Source organism: Parus major, chromosome 2, assembly GCF_001522545.3.
Source record: "Parus major isolate Abel chromosome 2, Parus_major1.1, whole genome shotgun sequence".
Taxonomy (NCBI): Eukaryota; Metazoa; Chordata; class Aves; order Passeriformes; family Paridae; genus Parus; species Parus major.
This window is the reverse complement of record NC_031769.1, coordinates 118,141,432-118,161,989: the sequence shown is the minus strand read 5'-3', so window position 1 is coordinate 118,161,989 and position 20,558 is coordinate 118,141,432. Positions and strand designations below refer to the sequence as shown.

At 38.8% G+C, this 20,558-nt stretch overlaps 1 protein-coding gene across 1 annotated transcript in view; it reads left to right on the top strand.

Annotated features, from left to right (window-relative positions):
- The window catches only part of SLCO5A1 (solute carrier organic anion transporter family member 5A1), a gene marked incomplete at its 5' end in the record, with an annotated part of 72,914 nt that overhangs the window by 43,991 nt on the left and 8,365 nt on the right, over positions 1-20,558 (top strand). Inside the window, 5 exons of the mRNA XM_015652681.3 lie at positions 1,274-1,438; positions 4,784-4,982; positions 12,765-12,924; positions 16,532-16,773; positions 19,897-19,961. Of these exons, the coding sequence (XP_015508167.1) occupies positions 1,274-1,438; positions 4,784-4,982; positions 12,765-12,924; positions 16,532-16,773; positions 19,897-19,961 (831 nt within the window). The remainder of the gene's footprint in view (positions 1-1,273; positions 1,439-4,783; positions 4,983-12,764; positions 12,925-16,531; positions 16,774-19,896; positions 19,962-20,558) is intronic.

The window sequence follows — 20,558 nt, the reverse complement described above, 5'->3', positions numbered from 1 at the left end:
CATAATGAATTCAGTATAAATTTTGACAAATGGCATAAGCTAAGACTGGATGCAGTCAGACAACTTAAGTGCTAATTTGCAGCTTGACAAGTTTTGACATGACAAGTGAAATTCTGTTTGCTTTTATACAGATAACCTACTGGAGACAATGGAGAAAGTGAGATAGATTTTTGTCTTGACTACTTTTAGCATCAGTAAAATTCTCACTCAGTGGTCTTGCTCAACATGTACTTCTAATGGTTGCTCTTGTCATTGAATTCAGCTGACTTTGATTCAAGCACTATTCCATTTCAGTACCAAGTGAAAAGCAAATGAAAAAGATCTGAACTATAGTAGGTTGGATATAACACTTAAAAAAATTTTGATCTTGGGTAAAAAATGTCCCAAGGAAAACTTGTTTAAAATCACAGCATCTAATGCCAAAAAAATAACAAACTGCTGAATAGGGTGATGATAATTTGACATCACTGAAGGACTAAATTAAAAGTATGTAAGTGTTTAATTTTACAGTGTTGAATTTCATGGGAGTTTGATATTTGATTTGAGAATAATTGCAACATCTATGAATACTTTTTCAATTTAAGGTAATGATATACTCTCGTTTTTAATTGATTGTTCCTTCTGAGAATATTAGTGAAGTTGTATGTAGTGTATGTTGAGATTCCTTGATATCATTGATGTAATCTTTTCATTATGCTTTGTCTGAATCATTATAAATGCTTTTAAGTCATGAAGAAAAAGGTTTAACTAAAAATATTTTGGTTCCCCTTTCAAATTAGGTTATTATTGCCCCAGCTGTCCAAGCATGGTTCTTGAAGCAGAGAGTACCAGGGGGAGTATAGGGTCTTTTTTCCTCCTATAGAGTGCAAAACTCAGTACTGTCAGTTCAGCAGTGTGATATGTGTTATATCACAGAAAATATCAAAACAAGAGATCAGAATCATTCCAAAATCCCTATATTTTATTGCTGTTTTTCTTTCTGTTATGGTGTTACTATCTGTTCTTTCAGATTTTTTTTAGTACACACCTCAGTTATGATTGTGCCAAGTGGGACCATGGCCCTGGGCAAGGCAGTGAGATGGGGTCAGAGCAGGGAGTAAAGGCTACAATTGCAAGTATGCACTCTCCCTTCAGTCTAGCAAGTGTACCAGCTGCTAGCAAGCCATTATTGCCAGTCCTGTCTCAAAGAAAATCAATTGGTTCTGTTTCAGTTTGCTTTTGTTTCTCACTCATTGTTTCTAACATTCGTTTTGTCATTTTTGTCATTTTATAGAGCTTCCAAGAGCAGCTGTCAGGATCTTAAGCAACATGACATTCCTTTTTGTGAGTTTGTCATACACAGCTGAGAGTGCCATTGTCACAGCTTTTATTACCTTCATTCCCAAGTTCATCGAGTCACAGTTTGGCATCCCAGCTTCCAATGCCAGCATCTACACTGGTAAGGCATTGCCACATAGTGTTATCTTGCAATGTTGGCTTTCACTAATGAAATGAGTCAGCTAGGAATGAACCAAAAAGGTGTTTGTTCAAACAGGTGTTTGGATCCAGCTTTCTGCATTTGCTTAGATACTCAGAATATTTTTGGATGTTTGTTATATGTATTTAGTAAAATGTGAACTCATTTATATTGTTAAAGGGCTAGATATATTTTTTTTTTTGCATAACAGAAGGCCTAGACAGATGTTTTATCATTTGTTGATGATCTCCAAGGGGGGAAAAACCAACAAAAAGAAGCTAGAAAACCTGTAGACTTGACTGCAATTTGTGTGCTTTGAAAGATGTCTTAGAACTGTTCTTATTGTCTGTGAATTTTGTCTCCTCTTTGATCTTTAAAATACCTTTGTCTTCTTTCCCCCAGTGAAAAGTTGTTTATCTGTCCCATTCTTCAGTTATCTCTCTCCTCCAAGGGTGGTGGTTTCCTCCTTATTTGCTTATTTACATTGAGACAACAGTCTAGTCTAGTCCAGAACTCCCCAAATTCTCTCCTGCCTGTCATTTCAGGAGACCCCAGTCTTGTATGTGTAGTGCCTCCCCTGCTGTACCAATGTACAGCCACGTCCAACTTTTTACACAGCTACAGACCACAAAATTTTAATCTTCACACTGCTCTGTGACTGAAACAGAAAAGAACTTGCCTACTAAAAGAGGACAAAATATTGTGCAGAATTGGGGCCTGTGTCATGCAGATAAGTTTCCTTCTCTTCTAGCTGCTTTTGTTTATAAAGACATTTGTCTTAGTAATAGTCTTTTTAAATTCTTCATAGTGCTTCTTGTATAGAATAAATGCTAATTGATAGGCAGGTTAGTTCTTTGTTCCCTCATACTTCCAGACACTGTGCCCTAGGAGTGATGGAGTGGAGTGAATTGTGGGGACACAGGTGAAGTATGGGGTGAAGCTGCCCAGGGGCATCTGTCAAAAAAGGACAAAAATACGTAGAAGAAGGAAGGCACATAGACTTCACATGGGAAAAATTTGTTACTTGCAGTGGCTGGAAGAAATGCAAGGAATTTCTAGAGTGGGGAGGGGAAAGTCAGTGGTGCTTTCTATTTGAGAGTTTCTGGGATGAGATTTTCTTCAGGGCATGAAATCCCTGTGTTCTGCTTATAAGGAGGAAACATTGACTCATGGGACTGTGATGCTCTCTGAAGCTTAGGTTAGCTACACTCACAGGAGTTTTGCTGTAATGAGTCTTGATGGGATGGCTACACCATAACTTACTTCATTCCCAAGATAAACCAGAAACATTCTTGCCAGAAGAAGTACTCAACAGCCAATACATTCAAAGAGGTAAAACTAGTGTGACCTTGCCAAAGTGTAAAGTTAATATCATCTGTTGTTTCCCCTGTTGATACTTTATCAGTATAAATTACTGATAAAGACTGTTGTAATTAACCAGAAGAAGATGATGAAATATATCAGGCTGGATGTGCAAAAAAGGACAAAAGAGCACTGCTTCTACAGTCACAACTATTAACCTTAGCACTGAAGCCAACAGTTGTTAATTTTATAAATATTTTTTGGTAGGAAGGATGGGAAAGGGAAACTTGGAAATTCTGTATTAGATTGCTACTGGCTAATAATGTAAAAGACATGACAAGTTCACAAATTTTCTGGTTAGCAAAAGGAGAATTTACATGTTATTTGCATTACACACCTATGCTTAATACACATACTGCCAGCTGAGTACATGTGCTTCCTGAATCTCTTCATGTAAAGATTTTACTGGCAATTTTTTGTCTTTTAAGCAGCAATTCTTAATTAAGTCTCATTTTCCTTTGGTTTTAAAACAACCCTGGCAGTTATCATCATCAAAAAACACTATGTGCCAAACTTCATGTCTTGAACTTGTGCGGCTTCTACATGTAATTTCTGCTCTTGGAAGAAAGACTGGTTTTGGTTTTGTGAAGACATATTGTTTAGAATCTTCCTCCTGAAATGACATTTCATTCTATAATGCAGTATAATTAAGGTGCCAGCTGGTGTTCCCTCTATTCTTGCCTTCAAAGTCTCAACATTTCGATAATGTCCCTTTCATCTTAGGATGACATCTTAGCAGAGAATTATTCTAATTAGCATTAGAATAATCATAAAGGTATTTGCAAGTGATAGTCTTACTGGCTTCTTTAAGAGACCAGCATCTCTAACAATTTGGATTATAAAGTTTAGCTTCTCTGTAGATGCAACTAATTGCATGTTTATGTAGAATGAATCTTTATTGGCAAAGCCTTTAATTAAAGACCTTCTTACATAAGTGAGAAGCAAAAGATAAGGGAAAGCAAGACATTTGGTGACTTTACCACCACCTCAGGACCTAACAAGTGGGGACAACCCCATTTGTAATGTGTTGCTTTACCTTATAACTTCAGCAGCAGAGCAGTAGAGGTTTCATAGGCATGTCTTTGTGTCTTAAACTTACCCATTATTATTATCTTAATTTTTTAAATTGTGTTTGATCAGTTTACACTCTACATATCTGTGGAGAGATGAATTGGAATGCTGAGGTAGGAATCGTGGAATCATGGACTCAAGGTTGGAAAATACCTCCAAGATCATCAAGTCCAATCTTTGACCAAACACCACCATGTCAATAAACCATAGCACCAAGTGCCACTTCTGATTGTTTCTTGAGCACCTCCAGGGATGGGGACTCCACCACCTCCTGGAACAGCCTATTCCAGTGGTCAACCACCCTTTCAGTGAAGAAGTTCTTTCTAATGTCCAACCTGAACCTCTCCTGGCCCAGCTCAAGGCCATTTCCTCTTGTCCTGGTGCTAGTTGCCTGAGAAAGTGCTATTCAGCTTGAGTTAAGTATCCAGAAAGCAAATTTGCAGCCAGGCTTGGGTGTGCAGTTGCAGGTGGGCAGGTTTCTGGAGTCCTGCTTGAAGTTACTGCTTGTGCTTCGCTGGAATTAATCATGAGAATGGGAGGAGGAAGATTTGTGTCCAACTCTGGATTTCTTCACATTTTCAGTGGTTAAACTGGACTTATATGTAGCTTTTCTGCCCATTCTAAAATAAATACAAAACAGTGTTTCTGCTTGTAAGTACAATAGTTCTCTTATATGCTTTGGCTGATGCTAATATGATAAGGAGGCTTTTATAAATTCTTTGACAACACTCCAGAGGTTTGAAAAGTCTGACTCAGTTTGGTAGCAGAGAATCAGACAATGGACATCTTAGTGCAGCAGCTGCAGTCATCTAATTATGGAATGAAACCAATATTTATGTTTTATGCCATTTCTGTAGGTCCTTTTTTAATGCTGTTCAAACTTCTTCCTGGCAGGTGTGATAATTGTCCCAAGTGCTGGTGTTGGTATTGTCCTAGGCGGCTACATTATAAAAAAGCTGAAACTTGGTGCACGAGAGTCTGCGAAGTTGGCTATGATCTGCAGTGGTGTATCTCTGCTGTGCTTTTCAACACTCTTCATTGTTGGATGTGAAAGCATTAATCTAGGGGGAATAAATATACCTTACACAACTGGGTAAGTATCTTGGATGATTATCTCTGTCAAAACCAGCTTTTTCCAGTAAGCCTGACCTAGAAATGTAAAAAATGCTGATAGCTGATGTACTGAGAAAGCCACATGTTCACATGAGTATTTAGTGAGTATTGTGATATAAACACAAGCTGTTAGTGTGTGGTCTTTGTTTTTTACATCTGGTTTATAATGCAGTTTATGTAGTAACTTGCCTTTTTGAGGGGTGAGAAAATGTGTTAGAATGGCCTTCAGTGATGTAGCAAAACAAGAATAATGTCCTCTGTAGATTACTTAGAATTTACTTAGTATTTCAAAATGTTTTCTGCTCATAAAAATTGTGAAAAAGCTAAGTGGATTATGAAGATTATTTCTGAATGGGTTTATTAATTATCACCTTCATAGTATTTTAGGTCTAGAGTCCCTATTTGAGAGGAATCGCTTGGGCATGTGCTGCTGACATTAGTGGTGTACACTGCTTATGAACCCTTTACTAGTTGTGTGAATGCCCACCAGTGCTTGCTGGATCATCATATTGCCTAAAGTTATATACAGAGCGAAGAGGACTGCAGTGAGGAATAAGGTGTAGATATAGGAGGGACTTGGGAGTGAGGAATGTAAGCTGTGGCATTAAGAAATGCATGAAAGGGCATAAAAGAACCAAAAAGGATGTTTAGAGGAAAGGCAATGTGGTAAAACTTGAGACATTTTCACTGGAAAGGGATTCTGTAGAAGCCTGATCATGAGCCTTTATTTTCTTTCTTACTTTGTACATGAGATTTTCCTCCAAATTGTCTTCTTCATGTAGGTTAAACACAGGAGCAGAGTAAGTTTTTGGAGAGTGTGAACCTATTTGAAGCAATGTTTTTTCCCTTTGCTTTTACATCTGAGGCATGTCTGCCTTTTAATTATGACCAGGTGCTGGGTATCAGATCCATCTGTATATTTGCTTTTAGGGCTCAGCTCTGGACTCCGAATATTTTGAAGAGAATGCAGAGTGTGGAGCAGGAAAAGAGATAATGAAATGGAGAAAAAATACACTAGGGCATAGGGGATAGCAAGTGAAAAACAACGAGGTAAAATGGGAGGAAGAAAATAGGCACTGTTTACACAGAGAATGTTTTGCATTGCTTGTTGCTGGGTGTTACTACATTGCTGTCAAACCTTAATGCTAGAGAAAAGAAAACCAGCAGCTGAAAGTCAAGAGCTGATGAAAAACTGTTACTCCTTTGTATTCCTAAGACCTAAAGTTTGCTGCTGAGGGGCTGTCAGTAGAAGGAAGTAGCAGGGTAATATACCCTCGTCTGAGCTTAGTGGGCTGAAGAAGGAGAGGAGAGGTATGGGAAGGGGGTGGAACACTTTGATTGTCCACCTGCTGTTAAATGTTTGTGACAGCCTGTGGGTATAGATGAAGAAATGAAGATTAATGGGAATGAAAATATAAAATTCAGATAGGAATTAGTTGATCTGTGTGGCAAGTCAGAATGTCCCTGCCTGACTAATGAGAAGCCTGTGCCTTTCTGTTTGGAGAAGAATCCATTTTATTTAAATCTATTTATAAACTGAAGACAAGGCATACTATTGTCATGTAACTCATAGCCTTCATGCTGGAATTGTAGGAGTATCTAATTTTTCTTTAGTAAGTGATAACATTTGCAGTAAATACATAGCATCAAGAGAAATAAGCATCAATTCACAGCTGTTGTGCAAGTTTACAGTAGCATTACTTCCTTACTACCTTAATCTTATTGTTCTTACTGAGAAAAGAGGTGAGAAATACTAATGGCAAAATTCTCACAACTGTTGATGTATATAAACTCTCTGAAATGAGTATAAAAATTGTATTGAATGTAATATCATCAGAAATTGAGAATTACCAGCATGTTACAAAGCACGGTTCAGCTACATTTTTTTAACACAGAGATCAAGTCCGCATTTATTATCAAAATGATGGTAAAAAGGCAACACTACACATAAATTAATCTTGAATATCTGGCGTGATAAGCATTCTCTTAATCCTCATGATCAATCATTTGATAGCTTCAAATCACTTATTTAGTAGGTAATTCTTTAACTCAGCCGTCAGAGAATGTTGTTGGCCATGGAATAAAAAAAATCATGCTTTCATGTTGAGTTTAATAAAACACAAACTTCATTCTCTACTTTGACTGTAGTGCAGTTTAGAGATGTCAAAGCCAGTTCAATGGGCAAGATCGGATTGGGAAAGCAGTAAGGCTGCCTGGTTTGGAATAAATGTATTGCATGATGCTCTACCCCAACATGGCAATGCCAGGTCTGATATCTGACCTACCTGCACTGGCTGCAACCCAGAGATCTGAGATGCATTGGGCAGTGTAGACATACCCTGCAGGATAATTTCTGGACAAATACGTTCACTTCTACTGTTTTTTTTTTTATACATTTAAAAATACAGTTTTTTTCTTTGGTGAACTGAGCCATAAACCACTACAAAGGAGAGGGATGAACAAGGTTTCAGTTAACATAGAAGTATGTGCATACCAGTACTAAGAAAAGTAGGCAATGATGTTCATAATTCAGTATGTTTCATAACTCAGTATTTTTCTAACTGTACCAGCTGCAAGGAAGTGGACAGGACCTAGAGGCATGTACAGATTAGAATGTATTAGAAAGGATTTTCTGCTGTTTTATGGTGGACACAAGCAGTTTTGCTGTTGGTGGTATGTCATCAGTGTTTTTGTTCTCAGGAAGATCAAGGGTACCTCAGTATTACCCATCTCAGCATTTTAGAACCTATTGTTCTGTGCCCCAGCCTTGTTCTGAGGGCACGTTTGATATTTGAATTGTAGCATAAGGAGCCTTATGTCAAACCACAATATAGCATCCCTTCTCCTGCACCGTAACAGCATCCAGGTGGGAAGTGACTGAGTGAATGGTCTGGACAAGAGTCCAGATGGCTTTTAAATATTTCTGTGGAGGGAAGCTCCACAGCCTCCCTGGGCAACCTGTGTGACTACCCAGTCACCTTCCCAGTGAAAACTGTTTCACAGTGTTTGTAGGGAGCCTCCTGTGTTTCAGTGTGTGCCCACTGCCTGTCTTCCTGGCACTGGGCACCACTGAAAAGAGCCTGGGTCTGCCTTCTTTGCGCATCCCTTCACGTATCTGTAGGCATTGATGAAATCTCCCTGAGCCTTTTCCACGCTGAACAGTCTCAGCTCTCTCAGCTTTTCCGCAGATCCTCCAGTCCTTTCATCATCTTAGTGGATTTTCAGTGGCCCCTACCCAGTACACACATGCATGTTTCTCTTTTACTGAGGAGCCCAGGACTGAACCCAGCATTGCAGGTACTCACCAGTACTGAACAAAAGGGGAATAGCAGACATCAGCTGCTTTGGTTTTTTTCAGACCTGTCTCTTGCACGTACTGTTGTATAAGGCAGCTAAAGCAGCCTCCATGGTGAACTTACTCATAGTGACAGCTTCCTTGACTAGTTCAGTTCCATCTCTCACATTTCTGATATGTAATGAATCAACATAGACTCTTTTTGATTGCTTTGTGTTGTTTTGGTGCAATTAAAGTTTAGTTAAAGCATGCAATTGGCTTACTGAGGTATTTCACATAAAAAAGTATTTCTATTCTTCCTCCTGTATGACCAGTATTATTATTGTATCTATTTCAGTCCAGTCAGCCAGTGGTATCCCTTAACTTGAAAGCAGTGACTAATTGGATCAGAACAATAACAACAAAGAAGGAATCCAGCTAGCACAGTGAGAGGGTCCCTTGTTTGACAGCTACACAAAAATTGCATCATTGCTGCAATTCCAGCTGCTTCTTAACAAGGAGACTGCAGATCTCTGCCATCCAGAATGTCCTTCAATACTAAACCAAAAATACTGCTATCAAATTAAGATAATCCTTTTTATCATATAGCCTAATATTAAGATTATAGAAACTATGTGGTGAGGTTCTCTCCTTCCCTTTTTATTTCCTCAGTCCTCTAGGTTACTACAGTGATATCAGTAAAACCATGTGCAAAATCAGTTATTTGTTTAGATGTTACCAAAATATGGTTTGACTTTTTTTTTTTTTTTTAACTGCATTTCATTTAAATTGTAACCTTGTGGGAAGAGGGTCCATTTTTTCCCCCCACAACGTTTGTTCATTGACTGTCAGTGATATTTCAGTCCAAGCCTGAGTATGTGAAATAACAGGTCACAGGGCAAAGAATTCCAGGCAATAAATCTCATTGTATATTTTCCCTTTTCTCACTTTATTCTTCTGCCACAAACCTTCCCTGGAGTCGTAGTTGGAGAGAAAAACATGATTTAGAAAAAAAAGTTAGAAACTAGAGTCCTTTACATTGTTAGTCACATCAAAGGTCTTCTCTTTATCAGCTTTACCAGCATTTTGTCATGGAGACACAGAACAGTTTCCCTGAGAAATGAACAAATGCAATTTGTCAGATAGGGTTCTGGGTTTTGTCTGAGCACATGTTTAGCAAACTTGAAGTTGAATCTTATTAATGGAAGCATCCTTGTTTGTAATTGAAAGAATAGTTCAGGAAGTGCTGTCATTTGGGGCTGGTTTCTTTTTGTGTGCTTCTGCATGACTGGTGTCCTTGGCAGCTCAGGTGCAGCAGTATTGCAAGTTGGCTGTACCTGCACCTGGTGAAACAAGCAGAGCAGCTCTTCCTCAGACATGCATGTTTCTACAGCAGCTGCTGCATTGAAACTAGGCTGCTTTTCCCATGGACCAGCTCATGAGCAGGACATACTAGCTTCAGTGCAATTTCCCTAAGAACCTGTGCTTAATGGCTGATGCAGCTAAATCTGTGATGGGCTGTACCAATTCAGGGATAAGTGCTTTGTTTTCCTTTGTGGAGAGTAGGCAGCCTTCCAGTACCAGAAGACAGGATTAGTAGAGTACTTTGGTTCAGTTTACTTCCAGAAGAATGCATAAGAAAAAATGATTCCTTCCTGAAATAAGTGTTCCAGAAATCTGTTATATGTTGTAGTATGTGCTGTATGGTTGATCCCATATGATGAAAATGGGGTTACACTGACAGGTGTTAGTAAAGATTTCCTGTCCCCAGCATCTGAAACTCCTTTATCCTTCATTTGTTTCCCACCACTGAAAGAGGAGTGAAGAGTGAAGGTAATGAAGATGAAAGCATGAGCCTCTTACAACTGTCTGATAATGAACTTTTGGAAATGCAGTTAATTGATGATTTTGCTATTAACATGTTCTTGAAAGGATGAGAAAACTCAAATCTCTCTCTGTTCAAGGTATTTGCTCTAAGCAATAAAAAGAAATTCCCCAAATAAGCCTTACAGTGATATGCTAAGGATAAAAGGTGGTGAAAACTGGAGAGACAGAGCTTGCAGTAACTTGTTATTAATTTGAGCATATTTGTTCTGTGTATCTGTAAACTTCAGTCATCTTCCAGGACAAACAAAAAAATGCCCCTGAGATTAAATTATCACAGTGCTCTCATTTCACTTTCCAGTTTCATGCTTCCCATTTCTTGCATGCCTGATTTCATTCACTTTTTTTTTAAAGCTGATTTCCTAACCTCTGTGTCATGGTAATGTTCAGCAGTGCAGCTGAAGTGAGTTAGCTACTTAAGCAGAGCCAGACGGGGAGTGGGTTCTCTTGCCTGTGGAACAACCCTAGCCATCTGTTCCTGAAAGGGGTTTTAGGTGGTGGAGGAATAAGAGATGAGAAGAATTTGTGCTGCAGGGTGAGAGAGGTTGGAGAGTGGAACCTGAGCTGTGCCTTTCCCGACAGTCTGGGCTGTCCCTGGACCTGGTCCTGTGCAGTGTGGCAAAGCCCTGTTGTCAACAGGAACACGGGTGCAAGGGTTTCCCAGGCAGGTTGTGGAGTCTCCCCTTATGCCAAGTATTCAGGCATCTGGGACATCCAACTCAGCAGGCTGACTAGGATTTTGTAAAACTAAAAATGATGCCTCTCCTGTTGGTATGAAAAGCTTTTGTCACTGTGCTGCTGAAATTTACATGTTCCTGAGGAATGTTTGGATGATTTGGTGTTTTTTCCATTGGAGAAAAAGTTCTGTTGAGAGACTACTGGAAAAGCCTGCCCGTTGCTATATGATGTGTTGCTGCATACTGCTTACTGAAATTCAGCAGGATATAATATGACAAATTTCAGCTGATAGTTGAGAAGGTGGCAGAACCAGTACCAGTCGTGGATATTTGACTTCCTGCTCAAGCTGCAACTTGTTTCTAAAAGTGTACTTTGTTTATGGAGCAAGAAACAAAACACTCAGAAAGGCTTTGGTTAGCATCCAACTAGACCACAAAGTGTAAAGTAGTTCCAAGAGCCAAATTTGTGAACCTGATTTGTGTGATCAGTAGACAGTCAATAAATATTTGAAAGCTACTTAGTAATATTTAATTGTCTGCAAAAGTGCACAGCTGGGAACACAAGCATATTCAGCAAAAGCAAATAGTGGTGTATAAATACAAGAAAACCAGTCAAGTGGAATCCTCTGAGCAGCAGTTGTGCTACTGAGTGTCACTAATGACAGGAGGTGAGGTGACATGGGTGACAGCAGCATGGGTGACAGTCACTGTGTGCAGAGTGGCTCCTGAGCCAAGCCTCTGCTCTAGTCAGGGGTAGAAAGTAGGAACAGAAGAACATTCCTTGTGGTCCCTGGGGTAGCTGGGATGTACTATGTCTGCTGCTAGTTCTGTTCACACTGGCCTTGCCCACATCACAGACATGAAGACAAGCCAACAGCAGCCCTTGTGAGGCTCTGCAGCCATGGCAGTCTGTGAGCATGTGTACAGGATCTTGAGGATGCAGCCACAAACCCAGTACAGATTCTGTTCAGCTCCTGCCTGGCTGAGGAGGTGCTGAAATTCCCTGGGTGTCTACTGATCTGCTCAGAGCAGAGGTACCTGAGGTAGTTTTAAACAGCAGTGGCCATTGAGCAGTCCTGAGAGCAGGGCAAACAAGACAGAAAAGTTAATTCAGTATTACACTGTCGTACCTGGTGTGGAGTGGTTGTGCATTCCAGTATAATTCTCAGACATTAGTATAGTTACCAATTCTCAGGGACTACTGAAGTGAAATAAGCTACTGTCTGCAATTTGGCCAGAGCTCTCAAAGACCAAACATGGATTTATGTGGTGTTAGGGAGCCATGTAGGTACAGGTGTTTGAGCTGCCTTGACTCAAGGATGGGAAGGAAGCATTTGAAGTATGTCCAAATCCATAAGGGATTTGGGCTTTGGCCACATTTTGGGGAGTGATCTAGGGAAGCAGAGTGGTGATTAATTTACAGACATTTAGTAAAAGCATAGCAGTCTTCCACATCTAGAGAGCTTCCTGTAGATTGCAAATACTTGTATATGTAATACAAGCATTGTTCTCTGAACAGCTGCTGGTATGTGGAAAAGGATGCTTATTATTTCACAGAACCTTTACATTTTGTCACTGAGTCTTTCATTAGTAATTATCAAGAAATTACTGCAGCTTAGAATAGATGTACAGAATAGTAGTGTCTTACTTCAGAGAAGAAAAAAAAGCAGGGGAAGACTACATCTATCATGTAGCCAAATACGATACAAATTTTAAACTTTGGTATTATTTCTTTTATTGTGTTTTTAGTTGATGCCAAGTATGACTTGGGTGTTCTATATTGTTTACATCATATACATAACCTAGAGTTAATGCAGTCTTTGATAATCAGTTCCAGAGTTAATGAGTAGGATGTTTGTTCCCTCTGTGCAGGAGAATATGGATATCTGTGTGTGCTCTACTAGCATGTTCTTTTTCCTTTCTTCAGTCCCACTCTTGCCATGGCCCACAGGAATCTGACTGGAAGCTGTAATGTTAACTGTGGATGTAAGATTCATGAGTACGAGCCTGTCTGTGGATCAGATGGAATAACATATTTTAATCCTTGCTTAGCTGGCTGCATCAATGGTGGAAACCACAGCACAGGGGTAAGTGCTTCACCCACCATCCTCACACAACCCCTGAGTAGCCCCTCAGGACCCGTGCAGATGGAAGACTTTTGTTCCTAGCTCAAGCATCCCTCCCCTGAGCTTCACTCTGCAGGTGACTGGTCCATTTCTGAGCCTTTCCATGATTTGAAAGACTGGAAGTGCTGTTATTGCATGGTCCCAACCCACTTCCTTTAGTTATGTACCAACTTGAGGCACAAGGTCATTTGTATTAAGTGAATCCTCCAGCTGAGTGAGTGCAAATGCTATGGGATAGGGAAGATTGATGTTTCCTGTACAGACCCCAAAGACCTTGGTGGCAGTGACCTGCATGCCTGTTGTTCCTGCAGGGCTTGGAGAGGGTACTTTGTGTCAGTGTTGTCTAACTCAGCTTTCTGCCAACATAGGCAGCCATGTCAAACTGTCTTTCCACAAGCTCAGTCTTACCTTTTAGAGCAGTTTGGGTTTTTTTGTGACTCCCTCTCTGAATTGAAGGAAGAACATAACTCTTCAGGTAGTTGGAAGTGTTTTAAACTCATGTTTAAATTTAGTTAGGATTTGTTTAAAGTCATAGGTGTTTGCCTCATCATTTTGCCCAAGTAGCTCTTGCACCTGCACCAGTGCACTGGTAGGTCTGTGGTTTGCCTGGCTAGGTAAAGACTGGCTGTGCATTCTGCCCTTGTAAAGCATTTCAACCAGTCCCATGGCCTTTTTCTAAACCTCTTCCAGGTTAAATGAAGGTTGTCATCAAACTCAAGTAACCAGAACTTAAAAGATGTTAATAATCTATTTTCTTTCTCGGAAAAACATTGCTTGTTACAACCCAGCATTCTAGTTATGCTGAACTGGAGAAGGACATCCTCTTGGTAAAACCAAACCGTGGAAATTTGGCAACTTCCAAGACTGGGCACAAGAAGACAGTTGAAAAGTAGAATCTGACTTAAGTATGACCATTATGGTCGTATTAGCTTGCTTAAAAATTTAAGGAATTAAATTCTTCTGTTGAAGAACTGTCCTTTAAAAAAAGATAATTAAGAAAGACAATAAGTATTATAAACTTTGATTTTCTTAAGGCTTGACTGTGCTTTCCAGAAAGTTTACTTAAAATCAGTCTCCTGATTTGTAGTTGTGAGCCAGCCTGCGAAGCAGGAGGATGTTCGTTCCAGCCCTGTGTTTTCTCAGGTCACCTGGATAATGCTCTGAAAAACTGTTCATACATAGATGCCACTGAGAACAGATTAGTTTCCCTTAACCTTTTTTTTTTTTTTTTTGCCTTTTTAGATTATCTTGATGGTTTTTAGTAGAAAATTGTTTTGACCAATTGGAAAAGCCTGCAGTGTGAGCCTGTGGTTAAATTTCAATGTCTGTATAATCTAATTTGTGCTTTCCTGGATTGAGACATAGGCTTGATCTTCATTGCATTTCATCTGATATTGAGCTGGCACTATTAATTTATTTAGTAGGGCAATACTCTGGGGGTGTGTGCTCTTCACTACAGATTCTGAAACATACTATCACATCTTATGATTTAAGAAAAGGTGTTTCATGGCCTGAAGTTTTAACTCAGTAGCTAATGGTGAAGAGAATAGGGCTGACATTGCTTGGCCAAGTTTTTTTTTTTTTTTTTAATTAAATAATTCTTTTTGTATGATACTTTTAAAAACAACAAATGTAAGTTGGTGCCACTGTATAATACACAAAATATTGCTAATGTATGATATTTGGATTTAAAGTTATAACATAGTGTTTTCAAAATTAACCATTTAAAAATTCAAACTAAGAGGAAAGGATGGATACCTGTACAGTTCATACCTGTTTTATATATATATAATTTATACATGTATATATTCCTATACTCTTAATATTTCTGCCATGCTATGTCTGTCTCATTTAATACACAGACTTAGTTTTGCTGGTGATGAACCAAGATCTTATAGTAAAGAGGTTTAATTTCTGTAGGATTCCTATTTGGTGTTTGCATTTGGAAGCAATAAGGAATTTTGGATGAGGTACTGTAAAAAGAAATCAGGTGCTCATGTGATGTTAGAGTGGAGTGCTTCCATGGGATACCAGAATCTATCATTAGCTTTGTTTCTAAGTGATGTTGGGCAAGTCAGGTAAACAAAACTTCTCCCCACTGGTCATTAGTCTTGTATTCTTCACATTCTGGATTATGAACATGAGCAACAACCAGAAGTGCCACGTGTAGGTGAACTGGCTAAATCTGTATTTGAAGGCATGAAAAGTTACATTGAGAAAATATTTAGTTGGCTATAATGAAAAATGTTCTGAAAAAAGGGATTTCAGTTGTCTCAAATTAGTCACCCATGTCTGTGAAATCTTTGATCCATTTCAGTTACTTAACTACAAAATAGATATAACATCAGTACTTCATAACTTGAAGATGACTCCTTTTTGAAAGGGTTAAGCTATAATGTAGTGAGTGTTATAGAAAATCCAAATGAAATATGGGTACTTCCGTCTTTGTAGTGGAATGTCCTTAGTCTGAGGAAAAAAATACCTGAACTCATATTTTGAAATTGGGAGATAAAATACAGGATAAATAGATACATAATTAAGATGTTCAGCTAAATCCCATGGGAAAAAAAAGAGTGAGGCTACATTGTGTCATGGATGCATATAAAGGTATGTATTAAAATTGACGAACAGCTGTGATTTTGATTTGTCATGATGTCTAAGTGCTTAAATTCACTATCTTAAGATGATTTTGTAATTTCTGTGCCTGTGGTCCAGTGTTTGATGAATGCAAAAACTGAAACAAAAAGCTCCTTCCTGTAGCATAACATATATCCTGGCCAGTTTATTCTGTGGCACTGGAATATTCTGATATGCTGCACACCAGTTTGCCATACATTAGGTAAAAATAGAAGTAGGGTAAATGTGAAAGAAGGCTATTTCTGATGTAGCTCTTCCTCCCCTTGTTCAAATCACAGTCCTGTTTGCCTGAGAATTGCTACTTCTTTATATAGTCTCTTCATTTTAATTTCATTCTCTTTGTCAATTCAGGAATGTCTCAGTGAGTCCTCTAGTCTCACTGATTTAGTCTCTGCTTTCCCTTTACTCTCTGGTTTTGCTCCTGCCCAGGTATATGCCCTCATCCAGGTGGAAGGTCCTGTGCTTCAAGCATGAAGTGCACCTTGTGGCTGTTTGGCCAGATCTGGGTAGCCTTCCATTAACATGGCAGAAGACATTGCCTGAACATGAAAGTCAGCAGCTTGCTGAATTTCAGAATATGGCATTGTCACTGCTGCCTGAAGAGAATTTCCTCATATTTTTTGTAGAAACATTTTTCTTCAGCCTCCCTGTCAGAAGTGATTGAATTGTTTTGTCAATATTGTCCAAATATATTCCAGATATTTTTTAAACTCAGACTAAATAAAGCAGTGGAAAGGTAACGTCATCACAGAGAGTCCAAGCCAGCTTTAAAATTACTTGGAGATGTGACTTTGCTTGTTCTTGGGGTAATGATGCTCAGGGCAGAAGATTCTCAATTGAGGACTACCACAGGACTGTTGTACGACATCTCTTTGCAATGTGTTTCTTACTTATATTTTTCACGTGGAAATGTTCCCTTTTCTTCTCCCAGGTCAGGAATTACACAGAATGTGCCTGTGTGCAGAGCCGGCAGGTGATCACTCCACCGACAGTGGGCCAGCGCAGTCAGCTGCGGCTGGTGATTGTCAAAACCTACCTGAATGAGAATGGCTACGCTGTGTCTGGGAAGTGTGATCGGACCTGCAACACACTCATCCCATTCCTCATATTTCTCTTCATTGTAACCCTTATAACAGCATGTGCCCAGCCATCAGCAGTCATAGTGACACTCAGGTGAGAACTCGGTTATGTTTTGTAAGTAATTTTGACGTGCCCGCTATCACCAGTGCCTGTAATGCTTGTGTATCCTTAAAAAGTGAATAGAATCCTTATGTAGCCTTAAAAAGCGAAAGAGCTGACAGGGATAGGGTGAAATCTAGGTTTGTATTTAGAATATGTAATATGATAATCCACTTTATGAAACATGAAGTGCGCAGTAAATTCTGGGTGCTGTGAAGAGAAAACAAGCAAAACATCATGAAAGAAAATGATTACTCCTGAAAAATTTGCAACCTTCTTAGAGTAATGGCTTGGATTTTCAAATGCAAATGAAAAAAGTTAGTATTTAAAGTTAGTATTTAAAGTCATCCTTTTCTCATTCTCAAAATTGCTCGTTCCTGCCACATGCCTGTTTTTGAGTCTCCCTTTTTTATCTTCACAAGAATTTTGAGCTTCTACTGTAGTAGTGGTGTTATTGCCACTGCTTTAAGGATAGAGAGCAACACAGCTTTGTAGAAAAAATGCAGTGGCATTTATTTGTCAATTTGAAAAAAAGCATTCATATTTTCAGATTGGCTTTTCCCATTTCTGCCATCTAGTGTGATCAACATATTCATTCCCTGTAACACCTTCATCCATTTAAAACAAGGTTCCTGTAAGTGAAGTTCTGCTGATTTTTAAAAAAAAGTGAGCTGAAAAAAATGTAATACGGTCTACTGCTAAAATAAATTTATACTTGTTTAATCTGTGTTGCTGCTGTTTAAAGAGAATGAGGACTTGGAGGAAAATTATATAATTATTTACTAGAATTTACAAAGCATACCCATAAGCATTGGTTCTGCTGGTAACAGGAGGACAAAGAATGGTTTAAAGATGTCTGTTTGATTTGGGATCTGAAGGGGTTTCAAGGGACATTAAAAATGACCTAGTTCCAACCTGCTGTCGTAGACAGTGACATTTTTTCTAGACCAGGTTGCTCAGAGCTCCATCCAGCCTGACCTTGAACTCTTCCACAGATGGGGCACCCACCATTTCTCTGGGCAATCTGTTCCAATGCCTCACTGCCCTCATAGTGAAGAATTTTCTCCTAATATCTAATCTAAACCTACTCTCTTTCAGTTTGAAGCCATTGCCCCTTATCCTGTCCCTACATGCTCTAGTAAATACTCTCTCTAATCATCCAGTCCAACTGCCTGGCCATTGCAGGACTGAGCAGAAATGAAAACCTGTTAGTGAGGGCACTGTCCAAACACTGACAGGCATGAGGCATTGACCACCTCTCTAGGAAGCCTCCTCTGGTGTTTGAGGTACTCTTCAGAAGCACACCCAAAATGATCCAGATGCATATGAGTATCCTGTCCATGAGACCAAGTTAGAGCTGATCTGAAGTAAATCCCTACAAATGCTTGAAATGCTTGTGGTGTTCATGTCAGGTCTCAGCACTAGCTGTTTAGCTGCATTAATTGCTGACATAGAGACACCTTTTGTCCTGGTTTTGTGTAAAATCTGTCCTCAAACTGAGCATTTTTTTTTTTTTTACCACCAGTCTTGCACTTTTTATTTCTGTGAGAATGGTCCTCCCAACCAAGTAGGATTTCCTTCTGGTAGTGTTGTCTTTGGAGCTTCACTCTGATACTCTGAGACAAATTTAGGCCCCCCTAAAAATAATAATAATGGCAAATCTTTGTACTAGGTAATGGAACTTTGGAAAACATGAGGCAGGTCAGGACTTAGCTTTGGTATCCTTAGGCTCAGTTGTGAGCACAGCTGAGAAGCCCTCTGGCAGGAATCTTTGTCTCACCCCCTCCAAGGACAAGCACTCTCTTGCTGTCATTTTCTCCACTCAGGTGACAAAGGTTTATGCAGGAGCCTGCTGCTGACACAGGGAGGACTGTGCTGTGTCACCCTGAGGAATTTTGCCTTCCAGTTTGCTTTTCAAAAAATCCACAGGATGGTTGTAAGGATCACTCTTGGGACATTAAAGCCAGGCACTCAGAGCTGTACATAGCAGAATTCCAGCTGCTCAGCCTCACCTCAACTATTGTGTGCACAGCACCATTATAACTCAGAGACTTCTGACTTTAGTTCTTCTGTCTCTGGATTTCCCACATGTAAAATAATAGTAATAAAAAAAATAATGCCCTTGCATTGCAATTAGCAAAGACAAATGAAGTTGAATATTGCAGTGAATCTCACAATAGTGAGGTACATAAGGGACATCTCCAGCAGGATTTTGCAATGCTCAGTACAAAAAATGGGTGTCCACACACATGGGCTGTGACACCTGCTGTCCCAAACCACCTTTGTGGTGGTTTGTGCTTTGTGCGTTGGTTAAAGGTCTGTGGCCCAGGCTGTTTATCCAGTTTCTCAATTTCTTGCAAAACTGGGTTTCACAGCTGCATTTCTTTGACTGCAGACTTTTTGTGTATTTTTATGGTATATTTCAATGTCATTAGGAGTGTCTATCTTAAGACCTTTAGATTAAGAGTTAAAAAGATTTTCAAGTCAGTAGATAATTTGTGGTTTGTTAAAATTGTAGTTGCAATGTGGAATTTTGTTACTTTGTTTTTAATCTTCATAAGCTTGACATTTTTCCTTTGAAACCACTGAAGGGAATCTTATATTACTTCAATTGAAAAGGTACTTAAAGAGACTGTTTGGATGTTTGTACTGAAATTTTTCCTAAAGTAACTCCAAAGTGCTTATGCTACACAAAGATTTGTTAAATTCAGAAGCTGAGTCCAGCCTTCAACAATTTAGTTATCTATTAATTCTAATTTACAAAAAAAAATAATAAAAATAAATTAAGACATGAAATAGTAGAAAGCTATCATGAGAAACCACAAACATTTTGTGTGGATTCTCTTAATTTCCTTAATGTGTTTGGATCAAATTCTTCAGGCCTCACACAGGTTAAGAAAGGTCAAAAGGCATGACTGAGATTTTGATTAAAAAGGTCCTGATTAAAAAGGGGCTGACTGTATTTTTTCCTAGCAGTAGAAGTTAACAATAGTAGAAGCTAAAGAGAAGAAATTTAGACATAGATTTTCTATAGCTGAGAAAAAGGCCATGAGGTAGAGCCAGGGTGATTATCAGTTATGACTGTTTCTTCATTGGAGTTTTCTGTTCACCTGCTAGGTCTGTGGAAGATGGGGAGCGGCCCTTTGCACTAGGAATGCAGTTTGTTTTATTAAGAACTCTTGGTAAGTCTTACAGTAGCTCAGCATTTCCATAAAGGCCATGTTCAGCTTAAATGCATCTTAAAAGTACTAAAATTCCATAAATATCCAACTAGTTGCTTGACTAACTGTATTAGGAACCTAAAATTAATAACTTCTGAAAAGATTGCATCTGAAAATGTGGTTAATTTATTGTTTTTGGTTACTGACTTTCTAGAACAACATTGTTTCACAGCAAGATAAATTTTTACAGTTTCTAATTGTATTTAAAAATTAATAGTTACTAAATATTATTTTATAGGCATTTTTTATCTTTTGAAATCAGAATTTTGTTGCTTTCAGCAATAACAATAGTTTTTCCAGTTTTTAAAATAAGCATTTGTTACTTAATGTCTTTCGTCTAATATTATTCAATGTCTTTCAAGTGTTTCAAAGCAAAAATGGAATAATGTTTAAAGTCTTATTTTTCAAAGCATTCTCTTTCAAGTTCTTGAATTTCTAAAATCCTGCCCATAAAGAACATTCCAGCTACTATGCAATACGTGACTATAGCAAGCAAGGTCTGTTCCAAGAGAACAAGAGAAGCCCATAAAGCTACATCTTGAAGTTTTGTTTGAGGAA